The sequence below is a fragment of the Rousettus aegyptiacus genome, unplaced genomic scaffold (assembly GCF_014176215.1).
Source record: "Rousettus aegyptiacus isolate mRouAeg1 unplaced genomic scaffold, mRouAeg1.p scaffold_m13_p_9, whole genome shotgun sequence".
Taxonomy (NCBI): Eukaryota; Metazoa; Chordata; class Mammalia; order Chiroptera; family Pteropodidae; genus Rousettus; species Rousettus aegyptiacus.
The window spans coordinates 65,688,598-65,715,930 of NW_023416312.1; the positions used below are offsets into that span (position 1 = coordinate 65,688,598).

General features: G+C 43.2%; 1 protein-coding gene across 6 annotated transcripts in view; it reads left to right on the forward strand.

Annotated features, from left to right (window-relative positions):
- Nucleotides 1-3,208: 3,208 nt before the first annotated feature.
- The window catches only part of TMEM164 (transmembrane protein 164), a 178,937-nt gene continuing 154,812 nt past the window's right edge, over nucleotides 3,209-27,333 (forward strand). Inside the window, exons 1-2 of one of the 6 annotated variants that reach the window (XM_036227306.1) lie at nucleotides 3,222-3,348; nucleotides 4,079-4,733. In XM_036227306.1, coding sequence (XP_036083199.1) covers nucleotides 4,344-4,733 — 390 coding nt within the window. In that variant the 5' untranslated portion in view covers nucleotides 3,222-3,348; nucleotides 4,079-4,343. Of the gene's footprint in view, nucleotides 3,349-3,615; nucleotides 3,759-4,078; nucleotides 4,734-27,333 lie in introns of those variants that run through there. The other 5 variants (XM_036227308.1, XM_036227307.1, XM_036227312.1 and 2 more) reach the window with 5 other exon arrangements.

Genomic DNA, 27,333 nt, shown 5'->3' on the forward strand with positions numbered 1-27,333 from the left:
CTGCTGCTAACTTGTGTGATTTTCATCTCTCTGAGCCTCAGTTTGTCTGTGATAATAACTTCTGTCCCCTTGCACCCCACAGGAGATTAGCTGAGCTCACAGCTAGGAAGGGACTTTGGACAAAAGAATTTAAGGTATTGCTTCAACAGGAAGAGATGTGGCTAATATCAGCAAGCCAGGTACATCTGCTTTCTGCTTTAAGATTCAAACATGACTCAGATGAAAAGGCGGGAAGGCTGAGTTCCTAGAATTATAGACAATTAGAGCCAGCAGGTATCTTGGAAACCATTCTAGTCCAACCCCCTCATATTATTTGAGTACACTGAAGCGCAGATAAATGATTTCCCCCAAGTTCTCACTGAACAGAGCCTGGATTCCAGGTTCCTTTTTCATAGTGTACTGTAAAGCTTATTTGCTCTTGTTATGTTTGGAGACAAGAAGCCACTGGCCTGTGTCCCAGCAAGAGAATGATCAGGACATTTGTGTGAAGCTTTTTGAGTTTCTAAAATCTGATACCCTTTTTTTCAGTTCAATTATTGCTTGAACTGAACTATAGGGCTACAATAATCTCCTAGTGTTTGTCTAGTGCTTACTATCTTTGCTACTATGCTAGGTGCTGTGAGGGGTTTAGAAAAGATTAAGATCCATCCCCTGCTGTCAAAGATCTGAGTGTGGGAGACAGGACTAACAATAAGAGAACAATGGAAGGCAGTATGTGATTCAGAATAAAATGAGTAGTGCGGGCAAAAACTACTGTAGAGGTTCAGAGGAGGGAGAGAGCTCTTGGAGCTAGGGGTGGGGGTGGGGAGGAGTGCAGTCTCACTTGGACTCTGAAGGATAGGTAGGAATGTTTATGCAGATGTAAGGGATGGCACTGAATTTCAATGTGTATACACATGAGTGTGTACATGCATGCACAGATGCAGAACTGGATAAAAATAATGGGTAGCATTTACTGAGCTCTTTCTATGCACCAGATACTACATAATGTTGCACATAATTCAGCTCACTTAGTTGTGCATAATCCTAAGAATTGGATAATAGATCATTAATAACTCTTCCATTAAAAGATGGAAATTTAGGCATAGAGAGGTTGAGTAAATTACTCAATGTGGCACAACAAGTAAAAGGCATAAACGGAATTAGAAACCAGGTCCTAAAAACACTTGGCTATTCTACCTATGAAAAAGGGGAATTTGCGGCTCAGGTGAGGAAATGGGCCTGGCTACAGTCATTAAAGATGATCATTTTGCAAGCACAAGGGATCTCTAGGCCAAATTCCCAACTGAAGTTCAGCATGGACATTGGAGGGATTCATAAAGCCATTTATTGAGATGTTATAACCTCTGTTACCTTAAAATAAAAGGCCAAAGTAAGAAGCAACAAACATTAGAGATTCAAGAGAATAGCTATTTGAGATGCACCGACTCAGGCAGAAATCCAAATAGTGTTCCAATTAGGAGGCGAAGGCGAGGGGCATAGTGGTGCTAATTCTAAAGAACTTATTTAATTTTCGGTCCCATAGTTATAATGTCTGCTTTCTTGTTATCTTTGCAAACAGTTGTTTGGACTAAAATGCTGCTTTAGGCCCAGTCCAAAGGCTATTTTGCCAGTTTTAACATTCTAAAGGTTTGAGGAGTTAAGATGTGCAAGGCAGTTCCTTAGGGATAGACGCTCTGACTCCATTTTGAAATGGCTCCATTTATATTCTTTTAACACCTCATTCTTACTTCTTTGAAGATAGGAATTTCAGGTCTTCAAATGTTGCATGTCATTGCCAGGAGTGCCACAGCTTTATCCTTGATGTTCCTGATTATATTGCATAGGATTTAACAAAACACCTAAGGAGAATGAATGAGTGAGCCTCTGAATCAATTCTTGTTTGTGGTCATTCTTTATTAATTAGCACTCGACGAGCATCAGGCCTATGGTAGATGCTGTACAATAGCTTGAAATTAGACAAGGCTACTTGGCTCTGAGGCTATAATTTGTCAGGAAAATCAGACTTGGAAAAGATGGGAGGACAATGGCCTGATAATATAGTAGATTGTATTTTATATTTTGAGTCTGGGTTGCAGCTAACACCCGAAAGTGTTTCTTAGGCAAGGCACCTGCGTTTTTCTGGATATTCTCCTAACTTGTCGTGAGTATTCAATAAATATTAAAGCCAACATGAGGTAGATTTTAAGAAGGTCCTTTTCCTGTTTCCTCATCCCCCCAAAAGTGAACCACATTCCATGGGTAGAAAGCAGCAGGGAAGAGGGGCCCCTGTTTCAATCGGCTGCCCTTATCCAATTCTTGGGCCCTTCCACACCCACATTGTCCTGGCTGGCTTTTCAGTGGCTGGACTCTTGGCCAAGCATAGGTTGGGAAGCAGCTCTTCCCTTACAGGGAGGATGGAGGGAAAGAGGTCAGGGGAAGCTTCTTTTCCTGCAGCTCGACCCCAATTGAAGGCATGGTAGGAGAAAGGGGAGGATGGTCTGGAGAGGGAGTGGCAGGGGTGGGCTGTGGGGCCTGGGTAAGGAAAAAAATATCAGACCAGAGGAGGGGGGGAAGAGCAGGGCAAAGGACTAGAAGCTTCTGTCCTAGGCACTGAAGTGAGCAGTGGGGCTGTGGCTAAAAAGGTGAGAGAAGCTGCCGGTCTGGGTCTTCTACAAGTCTACTGTTCCAGGGCAGAAAGGAGGAGACACGAGAAGGCCAGACCTAGCCAACACCCCAAAGCGGTGCAAAACTTGCCCAGATGCTCAGCAGTAGACTTCAGCCCCCAAGAACTTAGCGAGGGCTGGCCAAATGTCCACTAGGTGCCCAGTGTACAAAGAAGTGCCCTGGAGAAACGAGTCGCAGGAGATGGAGTCCGTGGAAGGCTTCACTGAGGAGGCAGCTTCAGTACACCGTAGGGTAGGTAGGTGGTTGTGCCCCCATGCAGGCTTCAGGAGTTCAGAATACTAGGCAGGCCCGGGAGGAGGGGAAGGAGGCGGAGATTGAGCCCGGAGGAAGAAGAGGGGAGGGAGAGCCGAAAAGAGGCAGGGTGGAGGTGTTACAGGGGGCGCCGGCGGAGGGGGGAGTGTGGAGGCCTGAAAAGGGAAGGAGACGAGGCAGGGTAGTCGTGGTCTGCAGGCTAGGGAGGTCGCGAGGCTGAGCCGGACGGAAGGCGGCGGCGGCGAGGGGGAGGAGAGAGGGAGGGGAAGAAGGAGGAAGCGAGCGCGGCGGCTGCAGGGGGAGGAAGACCGGGAGGAGGAGCTGTGCGCGGTGGCGGAGGCTGCGGCCGCCGGGGGAGCCGATCGCCCGGGCGCTGCGAGCGCGGGAGCCGAGCGGACGCCTGAGTCGGGGCCGCGGGCCGCGCTGCGGGTGAGTGGAGCCCTGAGGGGCGCGGCGGCCCGTCCCCAGGGCCAGGCGGGAGGCGCGGGAAGAAGCGGTGCCGGGGCGGAGGGAGGGAGCCGGCTGCAACCCAACCCAGCCCAGCCCCTGGCTTGTCCGGCCTCCCACCCTCTCTCCCTCCTTCCTTCCCTCCCTCTCTCCCTGCCGGCTTCCTCCCACCGCTGCCCGCTCGAGGGGGGCCGGTCCCGGCCGGGCCGCGGGTTGGGGGAGGTGCTGCCTGGAGCCGGGGGTGGAGCTGGGGGCTCGGGGATGTTCCCGGGGACCGGCGGCTGGACCCGGACAGCCCTAAATTGGCCGGAGGGACCCTTCGGCGGCGAAGTTCCTAGCTGGGGGCAGAGACGGCCCTCGCGGTTGCAGGAGTAAGCGATCCCCTGTAGCGAGTGCGTGCGACGAGGCGTCCGGCGTCCCTGCCATCCCCGTCGCCCTCCCTGCCTGCCCAGCCGCACTAGCTCCTCTCCTGGCCTCCGCATGTCCCCTCGCTATCACCCCCATTGCGCCCCGTTTCGCTACTGCGGCAGTGCTGGGTCCCCTGGCCCTGCACCTGACCCTCCTGGCCTCTGGCTTCCCCTGACCCCTGCTTGCTTCGCCACTTCCCCGGTTCCCCTTTTCTTTCCTCACTAGTTACCCCTCCCCGGTTCATAATTCCCGATGCAATTGCCTCTTTGAGACCTTTTTTTTTTTTTCCTCTCCTTCCTTTTAGATTGGCCAACGGCTCGTTTCAACCCTGCCTCGTTGGTGGCCACTGGAGAAGCGCGGGGGGCTCCCCAGACAGCCGTGGGGACAAGTTAGAGCCAGCACTTTACCCCGGGCTTCGCGTGTAGCTTCCCCACCCCTGCTCTCGGTGTCCTGGTGTCTGGAGTGGGGGAGCCCCCTGTACATGCTCCACCACTCGGGCAACCCTCTGGGCTTGTGTTCCATCTCGCTCTTGCTTCCTGCGCGGTGGTTGAGGGGAACCACTTTGCATCATGTCCCGGTATAGCTACCAAAGTCTGCTGGACTGGCTCTATGGGGGCGTGGACCCCAGCTTTGCAGGCAATGGGGGCCCCGACTGTGCTGCCTTCCTCTCTTGGCAGCAACGGCTGCTGGAAAGTGTGGTGGTCCTGACCCTGGCCCTGTTGGAGATCCTGGTGGCCCTGCGGCACATCCTGAGGCAGACGAAGGAGGACGGTAGGGGTGGCCATGGCTGCCAGCCAGAGCAGGTGACCCAGCGGCCAGAGGAAGGCAAGGAGAGCCTGAGCAAGAATCTGCTCTTAGTAGCCCTGTGCCTGACCTTCGGGGTGGAGGTGGGCTTTAAGTTCGCCACCAAGACCGTCATCTACCTGCTCAACCCCTGTCACCTGGTCACCATGATGCATGTGAGTCTGTTGACATTTTCCTGGGCCACCTCAGTGATAAGAGTCGTTTGTGTGCTCAGGACATTTGGCAGAGTAGAGCACCTCATCTCTGCGGGAAGTGGGACCCTTAAAAATGATTTTCCAGTTAGTAGCTCTTTCTGTGCAAATCTCAGATTTGGCTTGCTTTCACTTTTGCACAGTGCATCTGCCTCACAGTGGAGGGGAGGAACACAGTGCCTGAGCCTAGGAGAGACTGGCGCTCAGGCTGGCAACCCTTCCCCTCTCAGCCCTGCTCTAGCCTTTCACCAGCAGGAAGTCCAACCCCATCCAGGTGCCCTATCTGAATCACATATGGGGACTGTAGTTTAGCCCCCATGCCCTCCGCCACGGTTCATTTCCCGGAGGCCTGGTGACATTCTTTCCTGGAGGTGGTCACAGAAGATTCCTTGTCTCCACCGTGGTACTTTGGGGAAGTACTTTCACGGGTTTCTCTTAATTATTCTTTGATTTGGGAGTTTATGCTATTACGGTGAGGTCTGCCTTTGAATTCTGAGGGTTGGAGCAGCACCAAGCTCCTACTAAGTGCACTGGTTAACTTTGGGCTGGTGCTATCTGTCCTTGGTGAGAGGGTATTTTTATGCAAATCTCTCTAACTTATACTCTTATTCGATCTTCTGTGGTCATTGTCCAGAGGCGCCCAGAAAGCTGATTTCTTTACTTCCATTAGTGGTGCTAAGAAAAAAAAAATGAATTGAAAAGGAAAGTTGCTAGATACATGAAAAATAATCTGGGTGAGGACTAGGAGTGTGACTGTCTTTCTGTGTACTCAGCCTGTGTGGACAGATGGTCTAAAACTACCAAATCATGGAGGTGGAGGAGGAAGAGGAGACAAAGAGAAAAACCTTTTAAAATTTTCAGGTTGTGGACAACCTGGTGTGTTTTACTCAGGGACACTTTTGAAACCTGTCATTAGATTAGCATTTTTATTGCTTTTGTATTTGTAGGTTATTCTCAGGAGACTTGTGGCAGCCTTGTGTGGGACAGGAGGTTAAGATTATTATCTACATTTTACAGGCCTGGTTGGGGCCCAGGGATGGGGAGGTCACTTGCCTGCAGCCAAAAGGCGAATTATCATCTGGGTTGGAAAGCTAACCCATCTTCTTTGGGGTTGCAAGCTGTCAGTGGAATGGCAGGGCAGTCTCTGTGGGGAGGGTGCTGATCAGCATGGTGCTTCCTACTTGTGGCTCCAATGCTTGCTAGCTCTGTGTTCTAGGAACTCCTTTGATTGCAGGTTTTTGGCCTCATTTTCCCAGTCCATAAAATGTGAATAGCCTCAAGCCCTTCCCATTTTGCAGATGTAGCAAGGAGATGTGGGTAGCTTTGGAATAGAGGCTGTTATTGATTGGGTGGCTGGCTCTCAGCTTGGAGCAGGGCTGGAGGGGGCAGCATTTTTTTTAAAGGAAGGGCTTCTTGGGAAGTGATGCCATTCACAGGAAGCCCAGGGCTCTCCCATCTAGACTTTCAGTGTAAATTTGAGCCAGTCCTCTTTCTTTTTTATGAATAGGCTTTTTGTAATGAGAGGAAACACCACATCTCATCCACTGCTGTGTGAGGCTCTGGGGACAGGAGTGCTTTTTTTGGATGGCAGGTGGTAAGGGTCAGAGGGTGCCTTTTCCACAAAGGGGTCTTGAGACCTCTGACAATCATTTATCTAGAAGGTCGACAAAGGTCTAAATTCAGCCTTACTGGGGCTGCTGCTGGTGTGATTATGTCAAACCTGGCAGCACCATGGTTTTTTAGCGGAAAGGTTTTTAGAGGCTTTTAGAAGAATCTGGAGACTTAGTTCTGGCATTAATTAGTTGTGTGACTTTGGGGAAAGTATTCTTTCTGGGCCTCAGTTTGCTCATCTGCAAAATGAGGCAGAGTTGAACTCCTAGCTCTTGATGGTCTTACGTTCTGTGATTATTTTCTCCATGAGCAGTGGCTGGGATGCAACAGAGAGCTATTCTAGAAATGCTTTTGGCCTCCTAAGTCAGAAGAAGGAAACTAGTTTCTTCTCTGCCAAGGTCAGGTGGCTTCGTTCATTTTTTCATCCTTGTTCATCTTTTACTCCGTTTCCCCAGTAAAGTCAACCTGACCAGGTCACCCTTGGGCACATGTGTAGATGATGATGACACTTAGGACTCGCTGCTGCAGAGAGGGGGATGTTTTGGGCACTATGGACTGATTCCTTTCACCTGTGCATTTTCCATTGTCCTGTGCTTAGCTCAAACTCTGAACAGAGTCATGCTGAGGAATTCTGGAGCCCACCCAGTATTAGACTCCCTTACACTTAACTCCTAAGTCACATTGCTCTGTATCATTTAAATAGTAACTTCTGGTCTACAGGGGGACCTAGCCTGTGATGAGTCCAATATTTCCAGACCCTACCTATGGCTCCTCTAGGGATGCAGTAATGTATGGATTTTAAAAAGGTGTGAGTCTTTAAAAAAATTACAACAGATGGTTGGAGACAGTTTTCTGACTTGGTTGCAGCAATGACTAATGATAGTAAGTATGGTTAATAATACCTTAACATTTATCTAGTACTATGCTGTTTATTATAAGATACTTTCACATACATTATGTTATTTAGGGTTATGAAAAATTAGCTTGGGGCTGGAGAAGCCGATGTTAAAATGTTTCCTGTGACTGTGTATATTCCAAAGGGGAGAGGTCGAGTACAAAGGAGTGCCTCAGCAAGTGAATTAGCTGAATTAGGCTGCATTATGGCAGTAAATTGTATGGAGTTCAGAGGTCCTAATAAGGGAAGGGAGACTTTTGCTGAAATGAAAGGGATAGCTTAGAAACATTTCTGATGTATGTCTCGCAACAGGATGACTTAATTTTGGCTTTATAGAAAGGCCTTGTTCCTCAGAGTCAATGTACATTTGTCTGTAACAAGGACAGTATTGCTTAGGCCAGAAAATAGAAGAGTTGGAGGGGGAAATTGGTTAGTCTTCTCATCTTCCCATTTTCAGTCCTTAAAATATTTATTCCCAGGATCTTCCTTGTTAACACAGACCCTCATCACAGCCATGCTGCCAGCTTTAGAAGCATAAGGAAGGGCAGCTCTTGTGTCTGAGTTCTGTTCTTGATTAATATTCCTGCTTTCAGGTTTCTTTTTGGTCTTATTTCTCAAAGGCCTTGGGACTGTGGACTGATAGAGGTTTTTTTTTTTATGATTGAAGCAGCACCATCTCACACCTAATTTCAAGCCGGAGGTGCTGAGAAGGAGGTGTTGAGGGTTCTCGGGATCAGTAAACAGCAAGATTAGCATACCATCATTAAACTCCTTGCAGAATATCAATGGTGTTTACCATTTATATCAATAAGTATTTCTTCAAGCATGGCTAGTCTCCTCATGCATATTATTTTGGCAGGTGTGGGTGACAGGAAATGAATTTACTGATTGATTATGCTGTTTACCCGAAATCGCCCAGCCAAGTTAGTAGCAGGCGTGGCTTAAGAACTTCACTGCCACAGTGGGAATTGGGGCTTAAGCAGGAAGAGATTCTCATAGCTATTGAGGTCCTAAAATCTATATTTCTCAGCAAAAGAGTTAAATTGACAGATAATTTGACTGATTTTATCTGTAAAACTGGTGGTCTTAAAATAGAGGCCCTTTACCTCCCTTGTATACAGTTAATATACTGTCTCTGTCTTAGAAAATTAACAAAAAGATCCCATTTTAAATATCTTGTCAAATTGTCTAGTTCTTGAAGTTTTTGTATGTGTCTGTGTCAGCAACTCCTCATTGGGTACTGAACTCAGTGAGGCATAATATATACCATTTAACTCTTCATGTCATATGCACATAAGGCCGGCTGGAATTAGGCTGACATTTGGCAAATAATAATTGATGTTATCCCGAGAGCCCCAAGCCACTGGTGTTTAGTCAGTAATACTGAGTGAGTCCCATTGTTTTTTTAGGGTTGCCATTTGCTATTTGATTTTCTGCCTTCTTTACAATATATCAGAAGTCTGATTTTTTCACCAGATATGGTTTACCTGCTTTGGGTCACTGTTTGATTTTCTTATTTCCTCCCTCCTTGCTGAAAGTGTAGAATGGCACATATTCAAAACAGTCCTGAACTTTTTTTGACACCTTTTGAAACTAACTGAACATATACCAACCAGTATGTTCCATTCGCTCTGTGATGGATTTGTTGTAGAAAAAGCCTGATGAGTTTAAGAAGTAGGCTTTTTGTGTCTCTCCACCCTCCTTGACTTCAGACCAGCCATACCTCCTCATCCCCATCTGTTGTCTGGAACACTAGTAATGACTCCTGCTTGGAATTGATGTCAGTGGTAATGGGTACAATAAGAGATCCAGCCATCTGCTAACAGCTTATCAGATGGACTGTGTTCCTGTGTCATCAGTCTAGGGAGACACAAGGGGACGATGTTTATATGGGCCTCAGCAGTGATTCATGACATTCCTTTTTTGTTTGTTTTATTTTTCCTCTCAAGGAAATTTGCAGAGGATTTTCCCATCTTTCATCGTTAGTCTTTTTGGGGCATCCATTGTAAAGAGAAGTGGCATGGATTGGTAGATTAAACAACCCACAGACAGCCTTGGGATTTAATATTTATGGTGCTAGTTTAACTCATGGCTTGCTAGGGAACAGGGCAAATTATTTAACTTTTTCCTATCTCCATCTTCTCAATGAAACAGGACACATGGAAACAAAACATTTTAATCCTCTGAATAAATATATGGTCACTTAAACACACTTAAACACTAGTGAAGCTGGACAAAGCTGATCATACCTGGCAGATGACCAATATATTTTTACCTCAGACTCAGAAACTGACAAACCTTAACTCCTTTTCACCTTTCTTGATAGCCATTACAATCCATTCTTCTAATCATTTCTGTTGCTTTTCTCTGGATCCTCGCCCATGCCTGTATAGCCTTCTAATGCACAGCCTATGAAATTAGATGCTATGACTATTACCAGAGGGCCTGTCCATACCCAGCAGATAGGAAAGATGTATGTGCCAGTTTTTTCTCGCCGTGCACCTATGAGTACGACCCAGGATGGGGCTTGCTTTTAAGTAACAGTATGTTGCTAACTCCTACTCACTGGAGGATTCAGAGGGTCTCTAGATTTTTGTCCCTTTGCCATCAGTGTGCCACCTTCACCATTGTCTTTGTGGGATTTGTCATGTGTCCTTCCCCTCTGTAGGTACTCCTCTGAAGATTCTTCTCTGAAACTTTCCAGGTGACCTTGTCCCAACTCCAGTTATTCCGGTCATTCTAGTGACACCTTTTGTCCTCCTTTCCCAATCCTCCGAACATTCCTCAGACTATTTGGCTCTTTAAAGTATACCTTTGTATCCATGTAGGTAATTCGTAAGAGTTTGGCTGGGTTGCTTACTTTTGCGTTTGTTTAGTCTCCCCCATTAGCAGGAGTACTTTTTTTATGGCAAGGAGTAGTTCTTTTTTCTTTGTAATTCTCAGCGGAGCTTAATACAATGGCGTACATGCACATTAATTGTTTAATATGTGCCTGGATAATGCTGATGGACTCACTGACAGCTGACTTTTTACCCCTTTTTTCTTTTCCCTTTGGTAGCCCTGTCTATGTTCCCTTGAGGTCTCGTGAACACAGTTCCTATGTCTCTTGTGCCCATTAGGAGAATCCTCTGTCTGTTTTTTGAAATAATCAGAGGAGAGAGACAGTTTTAGCTCCAGCTCACACATCTTTTTTGTTGAATTTCCACCACAAAGAGCTGGTTATTAGAACTGCAGCCTGTTCTCTGCCCAAAGTACCTGCTCCCTTTCATCCCAGGGAGGAAATTATGTTCTTGGATCTTGGTCTTAATCTCCTGGTAGACATCTGGACAGGCCTACTTTTTTTCCTTTTTAAATAGCATATAAACAATTTCTTACAGTGTTATTAGCTAGTGACTCACTTTCCATTTTTCTCCCTGTAAGTATTTTTCAATGGGTAGCTCGTTGCCATCATGCCTCATTGAAATACCCTCTATAAGGAAAGCCAAGTTTTTCAACTTCTCCTGGTCTTTCTTATCTTTTTTATTTTTATTTTTTTCAGCTTTACTGAAGTATGATTGACAAAGGAAATTGTGAGATATAAAGGGTACACATGATGGTTTGATATATGTACACATTGTGTGACAGGATCCCCCACATCATGTTAGTTAACACATCTGTGGTCTTTCATATCTTTTGTTAAATTGAGGATATCTTGTCTCAGGTACTCCTCTTCTGCCAATAACTGGCTGAGTGGACATAAAGAGAGTATGGGTGCAGAGTAGTAGTCCCCAAACTTTTTTTGTGAAAGATTCCCTTGGAAGCTTGTTATAATGCAGATAACCTCGCTCTCTACACAAGGTCTGAGTAGGTATAGGGCAAGGATGGGGATTTGCATTTATTATAAGCTCCCAAGTAATTCTGATGCCAGTGAGCCTTGGATCCTACTTTGAGAGGCATTATCTATTGGCTAAAGTTTTAGGGGGGAGGTTGTTTCAAATGTTCATCCTGTCTGGCATGAATACCCCGTGGGCAGGGAATTTAGTCTTCTGGTAGCACCTCAGTGTTTATGTAGCTGTAAAATAATGTGGCTGGAATTAGAGGTTGAAGGCCCCACGTTATTGTGAATTGGCTTTAAAGATCTGGTGACTTGTTTGGTGACTGGGAGTTGTGTAAATGTTGTGTTCAAGCTTGGCTTTATTTTTTTAATCACCTTCCAAGTCCTTCTACATCCCACTCCCTTCCTTCTAGCCTCTAAGATCTTCAGGAACTAATAAAAGGAAATATTGACACATAGTTATTGAATGCTAACTTAACTCTGTTTGCAGGACCTTGCTTTAAATGCTCTCGGGAATTTATTCATTCTTAAATCCACTCAGCAGGCGGTTATCCAATGCTATTATGTGTCAAACACTGTGACAGGCACTGGAAAGTCAAAGATAAATAAGAAACATTTTTTGCCTTCAGTTGCTCACAGTTTAGATGAGAGAGGCAAGAAAAGAGGTTAACTAAATTGCAACATGACAAGTATAGTAACATTTGAAACAAGCATAGAGGACAGAGGGTTTTTTATTTCCAGTGCAATTAAGAAAAGCTTCCTAGAGGAGGTGACATTTCAGCTGGGTCATGAAGGAGATACCTTAGTTCCCTGAGAGCAGGGACCCTTGCTTGTCTTGTTTTCTATTCTAGTGCCTCAAAAAGAGCCTGGCTTATAGTAGATGTTCAATGAACATGTGTGAATGAATGAGTAGGAGTTCATTATATGTTACAGGAAGGAAGGAAAGTTAAGGCATAGGAAATGATATGTGCAAAATCACAGAGTTACTTCCTCTTTCACAGGAAAGCATCTCAACTGTAACTTGGAGCATTTGCATAATATTATCAGGGGCAGATTTCATCTTGTTGCTTTTCCTTGGCAAGCCAAGTAAAACTGTAGGAATACCCTGTCATTTCTGGGCTATTGTTAAGAAAACTGCAGTTGCCCACAAATCCTTGATATGGGGCTTGTGAGATGCTGTTCTCTGTGTTGTCCCAAGGAGGGCCCACATTGTCAAGGACAGACGCAAAGAACATTGATGAGAGTGATCAGACATTAAATATCGAAAATGAGATAGCAGACTTCCTACCTGCAACCAGAAGATGATTTTTAGTGGTTCATAGGATGGTTGCTACCCCACTAAGGTCCACAGCAGAACTGATGAAATGTGATGCTATCCTATCTTTTTCCTTTTCTTCCCTGCTTCCAAGTGTCTCCTCTCACCAACCCCACCCACGCTTGCCTCCTTCTTGAGTACTCCAGGTTCTATAATTTAAAATGCCTATTGCATCAGAGGAGGTGATATCCACGAGGGAACAAGGAATAAATCAGTTCCATGCAAGAGGTTCATACTGAAGTGTGTTTGGCTCATAGACTCAACTGGGCGTGAGGGAAGAGGATGGGTTGTAAAAAAGGACTTTGTCCCTAACTTGGTCTCCATTTGATGGGGTTTCCCAGTGTTTTTAAGCAGTGACCTTTCACATATTCCTTGCCCAGTTTTTGGCCTCTTCCCCACCCTGCCCCACCCAGAGAACTGGGGTTATCAGTGTCTTGCTACCCTACTTGCTAACCACCCAGGATAAGTCTGCCTCTAAGGTGCTTAGGTGCAGCGGTTAAATCCAAAGGCTTGGAGAAGACTCCTCCTCTTCTAGGCACCAGCAATCCTCTTTGTTTACTCAGATCTCTCCTTGCTAAACAGGGCATGGCTTACACATCTGGCAGTTCGTGGTGTGTCAGGGGACTTTGCCTTGTTGCCAGCCTGAGATCCTGAAGGGGAGAGTTTTGAAAATCTCTAGGTTGGCTGTGGTTCCTTTCCAGTAGCTGTTGGAGGAAATGAGAGAGGGAAGAATATTGGAATGAGTCTTGTCTTGGGCCGGGTGATTCTGAGGGAAGGGAATGGATGGCAGTAGCCAGGAGGTTAAGAGTGGGCTGGCCTGTTTGGCAGAAACAGTTCAAGCTATGCCCTGGGGGTAGGTGTTTCGGTGGGTAGAAGAGGGAGAATCAAGATTATCTGGAGGAGAAAAGAAGCATGAGCCCATTCTAATTCCGTCCCGATGCCTTCAGTTTCACTGTTTCCATCATACGTTAGCGGTGGCATAAACTCAGAGTGTATTTTGCTTGTAAATTGAATCACCTTTGCCAGTCGACCAGCTGTGTTTGCAGAAAGACTCTGGCTGACTGTGCTCTGGCTGTTGCTAGCAAATAGACATTTCATTCAGGTGCTGATTAAATAAGGCACAGAGCTGGATTGCACATTAAGGCCCTTAACTATGGCTCTGGGAGCCCTGGGTAAACACTTATTAGATGTTCTAGGCAGAGCATTAGAAGAGGCTGCTGGGTATGAGGGGCTTTCTTCAGAAATCAGGTTGAGGGAAAATGGAAGTGATGAGAGACTTTTAGAGTCTTGATCCTCTTTCTAGATTAATCAGATCTAAGTTCCTGGCATGTACACAGAAGGGCTAGACAGGCTTCTTCATTGGCGTTCATTTGCCAAATTCTCGCTGTGACCCTTTAGAGTTGGATTAGGACACAGCAGGAAGCCTAAATGGGGCAGTAGAAATGCCTCTTTTCCTAATGCAAGTTCAGCTTAGTGAATTGAGCTTTTGGACTATATTTCCTGAGTTCGTATTTGAGCTTCATCAATGTGTGACCTTAGGCATGTTACTTAACAGCCTTGAACTTCAGGTTCACTCATCTTTAAAATGGGAATAATAATAGTACCTACCTAATAGGGCTGTTGTGAGGATTAAATGAAATAATTTAAATAAAGCATGTAACAGAAGGTCTGGCTCACTGTGAGCATGCAACAAGCATTAGCAGTTTTCCATAGTAGTAGTATTGCTGCTATGTATTTCAAGGTGGCAGTGGCACACTGGCTAAGAGCACAGACCTGAGGGTGGTAAAGGCCTGGGTTCAAATCCTGCCACTAGCTGTGTAACCCTCCCTGCACAACTTACTTAACCTTTCTGAGCCTAGGTTTCCACATTTGTGAAATGGAATAATAATCATATGTACCCTGCAGGGCTGTTGTGAGGGTTAGATAATACTAATAAAGCACCAAAGATAGTATGTGGCACGTACTCAACATGTAATAAGTTTTAGCTCTGATAATGATGATGAGCATCATCATTATGATGGTAGTGGCTGCTGTTTCAAGTTTGGGTTTCTGATGTTGGGATAAGATAACAGAGATTAGATATAGGAAGGCAGCTTTAAGAAGTTCACCCAAGAAGAGCTCCCCTGGCATCTTTGTTTCATGCAGCAGGCAAAAAATATTGGTTTCATGAAGCTGGTACTCACATAAATCTCTGTGGGGAAGAAGTGCTTGGCTGTTTGAGGTCTAAGGAAAGTTTTGTGGTTAATTGGAAAGTTACCTTAAATTACCTATCCTTTCTGAAGAATTTGGAGGATGGCTCTCATTGGTGGGAAGCTTGGCTTTCCAGAGACCTCTGGGCTTAATTATTGCTGCTCTTCATCAATGGGCTGGCTCGATGGTACAAGCTGTCTTGAGATGGTAGCCTAGGAAACCAGTGAATACATGACAGAAGTATGAAAGGAGTGGTTTGGGGTGGGCGGGCAAATGAAAAATTTTCACTTTTTCATTATTTTTCTTTTGATTTAAGGGAGTGCATAATTCTCAAGTGCCTCCTGTTTACCAGGGTTAGGTAATTATTGGAAGAGGGAGAGCTGTTCCCAGAGCTCCTAGGAGAAAGGCGGGTTTAAAGAACACTAGTATCTTCACTGAAGGAGAAGCACAGTTTGGTGGAAAATGTGCTGCTTCGGGGAGTAGATTTTCATTGTTCCTTGCCTTATACATCTACAAATGGACAGAAAAAAGAAACTACGACAATTCTTCCTATATCTTTAGGATGTGGTAAACCTCTCTCATTTTCAAGACCAGCTATTCGTTTTCAGAACTGACTTTGCTCTGGGGCCTAAGCCACCAGTCAGTAGAGGAAGGCCCCTTTATGTACAGCCTTATAGGGCTGATGCCTTGGTCACGTGACTTTACTACCTCACCCCACCAACGCCACTGGAAGGCTTCCATGCATATTCTCAAGCACTGTGGGTAAATAGACAGTTTCTCAGTCATAGAGTTGAGAGAAATGAGAAGGCTAAGGTCATGTTTTCTATAATTATCCTGGTTCCCCAGGAGAGCTGGCTTAGAGGGCATTTCTACAACAAATAGTAACCCAAAGAAACAACGTTTAGAAATTATCTGTGGAAGGTCATTTGTTCCAAGACCTAGGGGAGGTTGTAACCAAGGGTCCTCTTCATATCACCACTGTTGCTTGTCAGTTGGTTTGCATTTGTTAAGAGTTTCCTTTTTTAAGTCCCAGGCACTTGAGCATGTACAGGCCTGTCGCTGTACTTTGTTCTTTGCACCCTACAGGAATGTGGCTGAGGGTCATGTGCATATGTACCTTATTATCTTCAGCAGTTTTATATCCAGCCCCTCAAACTCCTGCCACTGCAGGCTGCTGCTTCACGTAGGCCTTTCTCCCTGTTTCCCAGGGCTCCCAATCCCAAAAGGAATATTAGGGCACCCTGAGGAAAGGGAATGCATTTACCTTTAGATTTCCATTCGGCTGCACGGCAGCTCACTGGACTATATCCAGTTCAGCTCTCCTCAGAATAGCCGTGCAAGCTAGCACCAAGCCAAGGTCAAGTTTGTCTGTGGGGTTTCTGGCCAGTGAGTGAAGAGAATGGATTGACCCCTAGTCCTGTGGCTGTCCTCCCTGGGCAGGTTTCTCGGGGGCATGGCGGGGGGACTGCTGTCTTGGGCACAGGAAATCAGGGGTGACCTTTAGGCTAAGGCTGCATTAGATTTGTGGTGAAAAATGCGAAGCCTGCTGAGACACAGGGGCTCCTCACTAGCTATGTGATATTTGACCACACCTCCCAGCTAGTACTGTGTTTGCTCAGATGGACACATGTGGAAACCAGGCTAGGATCATCTTCCTAAATTTCTTACTCCCTGCTTGGGTCTGTCCTGAAAAACAATTTGCAAAGTACACCATGGTCCACACCTATTGTTTTTTTTATCACCCTTTTTCCATGGTCAATTGCAGCAAACTGAGGATTAATTTTGGCTCCTCACACTTATTTGGTCATTACTTTACCTTGGGTTTGAGTTCTCACTTTCCAGTCATAACTGTCCATTGACGTTAAGGACAATTGGTGCCACTGTGCATTTAGGGTCCCCCTCAGATCTTTTTAACACTGTTAAACCAGAACAGGTTCAGATGGACAGAGAAGAGTGAAATTTAGGAGGAAAAGTTCACTATACTTTTTGTTTATATCTGTACACTCTCTGAAAAGTTAGGAGTAGGAGTGATAAAAATACTTGTAATATTTTTGAGCATATATTATGCTACAGGCACTGCACTTTGTATACTGCCTGTATATTACCTCATTTGCAGCCTTCCATGAAGGACATTTTTGTTTTATATAATTCTTTCCCTTGGTTCTAGCCTACTCTAGCTTTGGTTAACTATAGATATCGGATAAAGTATTCTAGCAATACTGTCTTAGATTGTTGAAATAGCAGAGTGATGCCAGGTCAGAGCTGAAAGAAACCTCAGAGACTATCTAGTTTGACTTCTCCCTCATCTTTTCAGATGAACAAACTGAGACCCAGAGAGGTGAAAAGACTTGCCCAAAGTCACACAGCTAAATCAAACCAGAGCTGGGTCTCCTGACTACCTGTTCACTGTCTTTCTATAATACCACACATGGCCTCTTTCTACCCCATTTCTAACCATTCCAGCATAAAAATGAATGGACTTTCATTCTTGCCCACTGGTAAAGAAACAGAAATCTTGTGTTTTTTGAACATCATTGTCTGTTGTAATCTTGGGAAGTGCTCTTATGACTGCAGGCTACTTCTCTACCTGATTGTTATAGCAACTGCTTTCTCAATGTGTTTTTCTGCCCTTTCTTCCTCTTTTCCACAGAGGAGCCTAGCCCTAATACCCCGGTTGCTGGCTGTTTGCCTTGGGCAGGTAGTCCAGAGAGATGTGTGCTCAATGACCCTATGTGTAGAACCCAGTGTGTTCTGCCATGAGATAACAGTTGTTTGGAAATGGGACCATTTAATTTGGGATGTAACTGAAGTCATCACTTCCTTCCTCCAAGTAGAGGTCTGTATCTGATCCTAGTGAAAAGTATTGTATGAGGCTTCTGGGCAAGGGACCGATATCAGAACCCAGAAACTTTATCTAGCAGAAGTGACAAAGGCCAAAGGGAAAAAAATCAAAATAATCTGCCATCCCAGTGAGGGAGAGGTCAGTTCATCTTGGTAAACAATGAAGAGTAATGGAAAGAGCACTGGATTAAGTGTCAGCTAGACCTGAGCCTTGGTTATAGGATTCATCACTGACTGGTTGGGAGAACCTAGTAGTTTTAGCTAGTCAGGAGCCTCAATTTTTTAATACGACAAGACATATAATGTAGTAGCTAGGAATGCAGGCTCTGTAGCCAGACTGACCAGGTTCAAATCCCAGCTCTGTTGCTTTCTAGCTATATGGCCTTGGGCAAGTTAATTGATGTCTCTAGGCCTGTTTTCTTCTCTATAAATTGGGGCCAATAGTATCTGCTTTGTGGAGTTCTTGTGAGAATTAAATGCATGGCTACAAGTAAAGTATTTAGAACAGTGTCTGGTGCATAGCAAGTGCTTAGTAAATATGAGTGATGGCTGTTATCATCTGCAAGATAGGGGTGACCTTTGTCCTTCCTGACTTATAGGGTAAGCGTGAGCATCAAGAGAAATAAGGCATGTGGAGAGCGAGTGCTATCTAAATGGGAAGAGTCATCTTTTGAGAGCATGAACATTCAAATGTTTATTACCCCATTGTTTCAGGGATCAGATATTCATGGATATTTCTTTAGATGTACAGCAAAAGGGAAGAATGGCAGGTTTATGTTATATAAGTGCTGAGGCCATCAAGCAATGCATATCACGCTTTTCCCCTTCAAGTGTACTCAAGGGTGCTTGAAAGCCATGTATCTCAAGTAAAGTGATTGGAGGATTTGAAATGAAAAAAAATGATACTCTTCTCTCAGTGCTGCTGTCTTAGTTAATGACACTGCAGTCCATCTAGCGACTCAGGTTAAATCCTTTGAAACCTTCACACATTTCTGTTCCATCCTTTTCCTCCCGTCATCACAGTCTGAGTCATCTTTATTCTGTGATTCATTATGTTTTCCATCTGTTTCTTCCTTTTCTTCTTTGATTCTTGTCCCCTAATTCATTGGTTGTTTATCGTCGTTGTTGTCGTCATCGGTGTTGTTGTTGTTGTTGTTGTCATCATCATCATCATCATCTGGCTTATTACAGCAGCTTCCCTTCACGCTCTCTCCACCCTTTATACAGCTGTCAGAATGATACAAATAAAACATATGTTGGGTTATGCTATTCCTTTGCTCAAACACCTGTGATAGTTACCTATTGCCTTAAAACTTATGCATATACAGCAGGTCCTTGCATAATATCATTTTGTTCAGTGCCGTTTGTTTTAACAGTAATGAGATGTCATAGGAACTTAACTCTTGTTTATATCAATTAGGCTAGGGTAACATTGGTTTCCTTATATGTTGTTTAGCTGCAGTTCCAAGAATCTATCCATAACATTGAGGACTTGCTGTACCTCATGCTGTCCTGGGACAACTTTGCTAATCAGTCATAGGCATGCTTTCCCAATGAGTCTCCATGTAGGTTCAGATATTTCTTAGCATAGCATTTTAGGCAGCTACTATCAATCACTTAGAGTTGGTGCATAGGTTAGGTCTGGCAAGTAGATAAACCCTTTAGAGAAAGTCTGAACTCCTTATAGTAGAATTCAGGATCTTCTATGATTTTGGCCTTAACCTTTCTTTCCAGCCTTGTCCTCTAGTACATAATTCCATATATGTGCCATGCACTTCTATGCTTCTCTGAGTTTATATTTTCGTTCATGCTGTTCCCTCATCTAGAAATGTCCTTACGTTTCTCTTCCTGTTTAAATGCTAGTCATCATTCAAGGCTTAGCCCGGACTCCCTCTCTTGTGAAGCTTTCTTCAAGTCTCCATGCCAAATTTAGGCACTATTATCTATTTTAGCATTTTATTCTGCCTTGTGTTGCATAATTGTTTATGTACCTTTCCCACTGCTTATATCGCGTGTTCCTTGAATGCAAGATCTGTGCTTTTATTAATTTTCTACAGTATCTAAGGCATACTAGAATCCTAATTTAAACATTTTTGAGTCTAGTCCAGTCCCTTTATTTTTTCAGATGAAGAAACTGAGGCTTAGAGGAAAAGGTCATGAGTTCATTTTGGGATTTGTTGAGTTTCAGATGTTTGAGACATTAGGCTGGAATGTCCAGCAGGCAGTTGAGATGTGGTTAGGGCTAGAAATGTTGATTCAGGAGGCATTTGTTTAGAAAAGATAGAGGATAAAATGAGAACATCATGCAGTCTAGGAAGGAGAACGGAAAAAAAAGTATTCTGTGGAATGTCTACTTTGTGGGGGCAGAAAAAAAAAGACTGAGTGATGCAGTCATTAAGGAAGTGGAAGGAGACCCGAGCAAAGAAGGAGTTTTGGGAAACGGGCTGGTCCTCTGTGTCATGTGATGCAGAGAGGTTGAGACCAAGGAAGACTACAGGAAAGGCAATTGGAATTGGCGAGTGCAGGCTGAGTCTGTGGCCAGCCACCTATCCACTTCTAAATAGTTACCCTGGAAATATTTGTGTGTGAAGAATTTAGTGCAAGGAAGTTTATGACATCAGTGTTGGTAAATAGAATGCTGGGAAACAGCCAACCAGTAGCAGAATGATAAATCTGGCCAGCAGAATATTGTGCAGCTTTTACAAAGGGGTCTAATCTCTGTATTCACTTTGTAAGATATTCATAATATATTGTCAAAATTAAAAAAAAAACCAATATGTATGATAGAAATCTATTTTAAGAAAAACTCTTTTATATGAGCCTGTTTATGAGCACATTATAAAAATCTAGAAGAATATACAGTAGACCCTTGCACAACACAGTGCGAACTGTGCATGTCTACTCATATGCAGATTTTTTTCCAGTAAATAAACAGTCAGTCCTCCATATCTTGGGGTTTTGCATCCATGGATTTAAACAACCATAGATCAAAAATACTGTTTTTGATCTGCAGCTGAGAATCAGTGAATATGAAGTGCCAACGGCGTACATTGTTCTATGCCATTTTATAAAATATTTAAAAAAATTTTTCAATTACAATTGACGTACATGCCATTTTATATAAGGGACTTAAACATCCACAGATTTTGGTATCTGCGTGGTGGTCCGAGAACCGATCCCCCTGTGGATACTGAGGGATGACTGAGTTTTGGGGGAATCAAAAGATATATGTTGATTTTCAACTGCGGGGGGTTGGTTCAAGGGTCAACTATATACCATATAGTGCTTACTCCTGAGTGTTTAGGGGAAGGGGACACTCTCAGTTTTTACTTAACACATTTCAGTATCATTTGAATTTGGTGTAGTACACATTTCTTCAGTAATTAAGAAAAAAGATTTTTAACAAAAGACAAAAGATGATTGGGAACCTGGGAGAAGTCTCCATAGAAGAGATTCAGGTGGATGAAGGACGCCAAATCATGGAAGAAGATTTGGCAACTGAGAAAACATGTGTTTGGTGGGCTGTGCTTACAGGAGCCCTGCTGCCTGTGTGGCTGTTCGAGGTAAGACAAGGCATGGGGAGAGGACTGCTGGAATGAGGCAGCCACTCCTGGCCAGGAGGTTCAGCTGAAAGTGGAGGGGATAAGTAGAAGAGGAGTGAATTGGCAAGAGGCAGAGTGCATGCAGGGGGGAGGACTGGCAGGATGCTGAACTACAGAAGGAGTGGAGAGCACTCACAGCTGTAAGGGAACATCAGTGTGAGACACAGAGTAGGGAAGTTAAGAAGGGAGAGATTACATATCAATTTAAGAGTAGAGAAGCTTCCTAAAATAGTTGAGATCTCAGGCCATTTGCGTCCAACAAATGGAATGGTTGGGGCATAGGCTGGACATCCTAATTGACTTCTCTAACTGAAGGTTAAGAAAGCCCCTTTTTGTTTGAATTTTAGTTGCCAAAAATATTTTGGCAGTGGTTGACTTACCTTAATGGCTCAGAGAATAGTCTGATGAGTTAGTTACCAAAAGGGAATTTGTGTGGCATTTGAAAGCCTCTGAGTTGTCTGCTGTACCTGTCACCAAGTTTGGGACTAGAAGTGGAGATGGAGAAGGTAGAGGCCAGGAGTCCTCAACACTGGCTGCACTTTAGAGTCACTAAAGAATCATTTTAAATACACCAATACTTGTTCTCTTCACCCTATTTTTATACAGTTGTTTGGGCTGGGGCCTGGACATCAGTATTTAAAAAAAAACTCTAAGTGATTCAAATGTGCAATGAGGATTAGGAAACACTAGTGTAGAAGACTGGATTAAATGTGTTCAGAGCCTAAATGAGTCCTTGCAAGCATGTGTGTGTGTGTGTGTGTGTGCGCGCGTGCGTTCACATATTCTCTCCTCTGTATTCCCAAAGCCTTTGGGTAGGTGATTACTAATAAGGTGTTCATCCCATTGCATGCTAGTTAGTCGCTAGTCTATTGGGAGAGATCTGAGATCTAAGATGTAAGATTCATGAATTCCTCAATAATAGTAACTTAGTGGGCTTCACACCAAAGCTAGGTTCCCACTCATCCTGACTCATACAGCTTATAGGACGGATGCCAGCAGTAGGCCTAGAGCGTTCCTTTTCTACTATAGAGCAAAACCTCTGGCACCTAGGTGTTTAATTATTGTCACTTGAAGTGACAAGGAGTTTTGTTTTTTTGTGCAATGCCTCTTTTTATTAAAAGCTCAGGATGTTAAATCTGACATATTTGAAAAGTCGTATAGGAGAGAGGTTTGAGGAGAACTGCCTAGCATGCAAAATGCTTATGATAAGGCATGCCCTGTGTGGTGAATCTATACCACTTAACATCTGCTATGCAATTACTCCAGGTCTAGCATCATACTAGGTAGGGATTGTGAGATATGTGAGAAATATCAGGTATGGTTTCTGCTCCCCAGGGAGCTTATTATCAAGGCTCATTTATAGTCTAATTGCTGCATTTTTAGGTATGCAGAACTTATGACAGAAAAATGCTAGAGATCAGAGGCCCTTTTGAGTTCCTGTAGTCCAAGCCCTTCATTCATTTTGCAGCTAAGGAAAGAAGCCGAGAATAGGAAGCTACTTGCCCAAGGTTACACACTGGGAATGACAGAGCCAGAATGGGCTGCCAGGTTGCCTCTATTTGAGGTCCGGTTACACTGTTCTGTCAGTCAGTTGAAGGACAAAGAAACCTAATGGCTTATATTAAAACTTTAACGAGAATTCCATTTTGTGCTTTATGCTTCCAGACTTCCTTCTGGTGAGGGAGTGGGGTTTGAATTTTAGTCTTTCTTAAAACATTGTCTGGAGAAAGCCAAGATTGGTTACCACTGGAATTATAGTTCAGACTCAAGAGGCCTGAAGATTACTAATTTCCCTTTGACTGAAATAGCCATTGATTCTAGCCCCCTGCTCTGTGTCTAATTATGTCACTTTTCTACTCTTTCTAAGGGAGTTTCCCAAGCTTAGAGTGTTTATGACTTTTCTGGCTCAGTTGCTCACTCATTCATTCATTTAAATTTATTTATTTTTTATGGTGACATTGGTTAACAAAATCCAATAAGTTTCAGCTATACACTTTAACAGTAAGGCATATACATGTTTACACTCTGTGTTCACCTCCCATAGTTAGATTTCTTTCTGTCACCACGTATTTGACCCCCGTTACCTCTCTACATTCCCCCTCCCTCCTCTCCCCTACCCTCTGGTAACCACTCATCTGTAGTCCATGTCCATGAGTCTCTGTTTGTTTGTCCAGTTCATTTGTTGCTTCTAGGTTTATATTGTTTATATCCTACATATGTGGAATATAAACTCAGTTGCTCCTTTAAAAAAACAAAAACAACAAAAAAAACTTTTGAGAAACTTACCTTGAAGGTAGGAGGTACCTGGTCTTATGAATGGGCCTGAGAATTAGTGCAGTGGGGCAGGTTCCTAGAGGTGCCAGCATTAGGCTGTTTTTTTTAGCCCGGTTCCCTGTCAGTCCCCAAGTCAGAAATTTAGCTTCAACTCTGGGTCTTTCTCTGAAGAGTCAGGTATAATTCAAGGTAGAGATACTAGATTACTTTTCCCAGAGTTTTCTTCCTACACAGACAGGTTTAGGGATCTGACAGCTCTGCCTTTTGGTTTGACAGGTTATATTAATAGTCACAGCTAATATTTAGAACACTTACCATATATCAGGAACTCTGTGGGATCAATGCTATTATTGGCAGTTCCATTTCATAGATGAGGATAATAAGATTCAGAAAGGTAACATGCCCAAGGTCACACAGCTGGAAAGTGACCAAGCTGGTATGGACCTCTAGGTCTCACTGATTCCAAAGCTAGTGTTGTTAACTACTAGGCTAATAGAGCTTAGAGGCCTACATGCAGTTCTTTTCCACAGTGGGGAGGACTGTGTTAGGACACCTGTCAGTCAGCAGCACCGCAGAGTCAGGTCAGTTCACTTTCATTCTCTGGGGTTCACCTTCTGCATCTGTAAATGAGAGGGTTGGGCCAGACGATATTAGAATCCCTTCCACCTCTGACATTCAGTGACTTTGGAAAAGTCAAAGAATTGGAGGAGAGACAAAATAGAAATACAAAAGTAGGGAGAATAATAGTGCTCCAGAAGCTTCCTGGATTGGTCAGTTAACCTGCTTAGGCAGCTACACATTGGTTCTCTTTTCTCTTGGGAATTTTTATATATATAGAATTTCTTTTTAGTTACCTCCTTGCCCACATCAGAAATACTAGCTTTCTTAAAATGGCTATTATTTATTTTCAGGCCTTATTGTCTCTGAAATTATTTCTAAAGACCAAATAAATTTAAATAAATTATTTCTAAAGGCCAAAGTTAACAGGGCATTTAGATATGCTCATATTTATTCCCTATGTTGGAATCACTAGAATTGGTGTTCTATTTTGCAAGAGGGCTTTGGGAGATAGCGATTTCTAGAAGAGAAACAATCCAAACAGCAAACTGTACATGGAACTTTTATTTCCCTTCAGAATTTAAGAGCAGGTAGATACATAACTCAGTTTAGTATAGTTTACCTTTCATTTATCTGTTTTGTCATAAAAAATCATCTGTATTCAAGAACACTTAAAGTTAATAATCTATAAAACCTGTGCGATGCTGCAGTTAGAATGGTGGTTTTGATGTTAAACATATTTTTATGTTATTGTTGGGGTTTGTGGGTGTATATTCTTGAACCTGGAGGCCCTTATTTTGGATTGCATGTGTATCAGCTTGTATCAGGCAGGGCTCTGAGGGCTGCCCACAAAGGCAGACTCTTGTCTCTTCTTCCCATTTAGATTAGTTACTTACCTTTAGTAGGAACAAAATCATTGACCTGGGGACAGGAAGGGGAAACCCCGATAGGTGGGCTATGATGGCAGTAATGCTTGGCACATAGTAAGTGCTACACAAATATTAGCCTTTTGCTTACCAGTCTCAGGTTAAAGCCCTTGGGATACTCATCACTTATGGGCCGTTAAGTCAGTTTTCCCAGCAGTGTTGCCATACTGCAAGAGTTAAAAACCTGGTGGCATCAAAACTCAAGAACATCCTGTTCTTTAGCTACCAATCCTGTACCACAAGCTAATTTTACCTTATTCTCATCTGGGCCTGGGTAAGCTCATGTGATTGTATATTGTGACCATGAATATGCTGCCTTTCAGAAAAAGTGAATGAAATGAGGCCACACAGTGGCAGTAGTCTTGTGGGATTTTTTGAAGTATTGCTCAGTCATTCCACAAAATGACACCAGCATTTTATTTGATTACATTGCAAACACTAACTTGGATACCTGCTGGTTTGCTGATTTTCAGTCTTCTCTTCCCATGATTATTTACGTTCCCATTCTCATTTTGACCTCTGGTCTCAGAAGGAGAATTGAAATCGATAGCTTTGTATGTGTAGTGCCCACTTTCCTCCTTCATTTCAGGAACTAGCCCCCTTTGTTTATTTCTCTTCTAGCTTGGTGTAGGGCTTTGGAGTCAGACAGATCTGGGTTTGAAGCTAGTTTCTGTCACTCAAGAGCTGTGTGCCTTTAAGCAGGTTACTTAATCATTGTCACCTTATTTCTCATTTGTAAAATTGGGCTAAGAATTCCATCTACCTCATCAGGTTATGGAGAGAATTAAATAAGTCAATATCTGTGAAGCGGTGAGAAAAGTGTACAGTACGTAGTAGGTGTTAAAAAATATATTAGTTACTATCTTCCCCCTTCCCCCAGGAAATGGAGTCAGTTACAAAAGCCTTTTCTTCTAACACTTTATGGAAGCTCTCCTGGCATTAGTCTACACTAAGGGGCTGAAATTTGCCGTTTGATGGTGACCAGTAGATGTCAGGAACTCTGAATTTTATCCTAACAGGAAGCTTGAATTGTTAACTTGCTGCTAGTTAAAAAGTTGATAAGATTGGGGTGAAAATCTCCAGAGAAAGGGTGTGTGCTTCTGGTAATTGGTCTGTAGACAGCAGGGTTTGTGATAACGAGCTATATGTTGGGTATAGGAGTTCTGTGCCCAGCCTTAGGGAAAACATGGGCGAGTATCATTGGCTCCTGTGACATGAAGCTCCCTGACTTTTTACCCTTGAGATAGCTTGGTGTTTAATAGTTAAAATCTTGGAGCTCTTGGTAATAGGCCTCTTAACTACTTCTTCACAATAATGACAGCTTGCACTTATTTAGCTCTTACTTTGTACCAGGCCCTGGTCCAAGTGTTTTACATTTACTAACTCATTTCATCCTCACAAGAATTCTAAAAGGCAGGGAACAGAACAACTAAATAGTTCTCCCAAAGTCACCTGGCTAGTGATGGAGTTAGGCTTAGAAACTAGACAGTCTAACACCAGAGCCCAGGTATTTAACCAGCTATCCTATACAATCTCTAGTTGTTGTTGTTTTTTTTTGTTTGTTTTTTTTAACTTACATGTTGTAATATTTAGTTGCTGGTGTCTAGAAGTGCAGTTGACTTTCGTTCATTAGTTTTGTATCCAGCAACCTTGCTAAATGCTTTGAAATTGATTATAATTAATTTATCCGAGGATTCTTTTGGGTTCTCTATGTCAGTAATGATAATCTGCAAATAATGAGACCTTCATCTCTTCCTTTGCAGCCATTGCAATTGTTTAATATCTTTTCCTTGACTTATTGTTCTGGTTAAAGTCTCTAATACGATATTTCATAGAAGTGGCAATAGCAGGTATCCTTATCTTGTTCCCTGTCGTAAAAGGCAAGATTTTAGTGTTTCACCTTTAAGTATCATGTTTGCTCTAGATTTTTTGGATGATATCCTTTATCAGACTATGAAGGTTCTATTCTGAGTTTGCTAAATTGTTTTTTTTTAAATCATGAATGTATGTTGCATTTTATCAAAGGCTTTTCCTTTGTCTATTGAGATGACCACATTGCTTTTTTTCTTTAATCTTTCAATGTGACAAATTATTTTGATTGACTTTTAATAGTAAACCTACCTTGCATTCCTGGAATCAATTGCTTAGGTCATGATCCATTATCTTTCTTATTCCTGGGTTGCTAGTATTTGATGTGCTGTTTTTATAGCTATGTTCATGAATGAATCTGGCTCTAGTTTTCCTTTTTCATATTCTCTCTGTCAGGATTTTATGTTAACTTTATGCTAGCTTCATTAAAATGGTTGGTTGGATAGGGTTTCCTCTTTTTCTAAACTACAATAGTTTGCATGATATTTGAGTTGTTTCTTTTTTATGTTTTCATATATTTTATTTTTAAAGCACTTATAGTGTTGCAAGTTAGCAGTAAAATATTGTCCTCAGTATTATTTCTTGAATGTTTGCTAGAACCTGCTGGTAAAACTGTCTGGGCTTTGGTATTTTTGTGGGAAGATTTTGGACTACTGATTCAATTTCTTT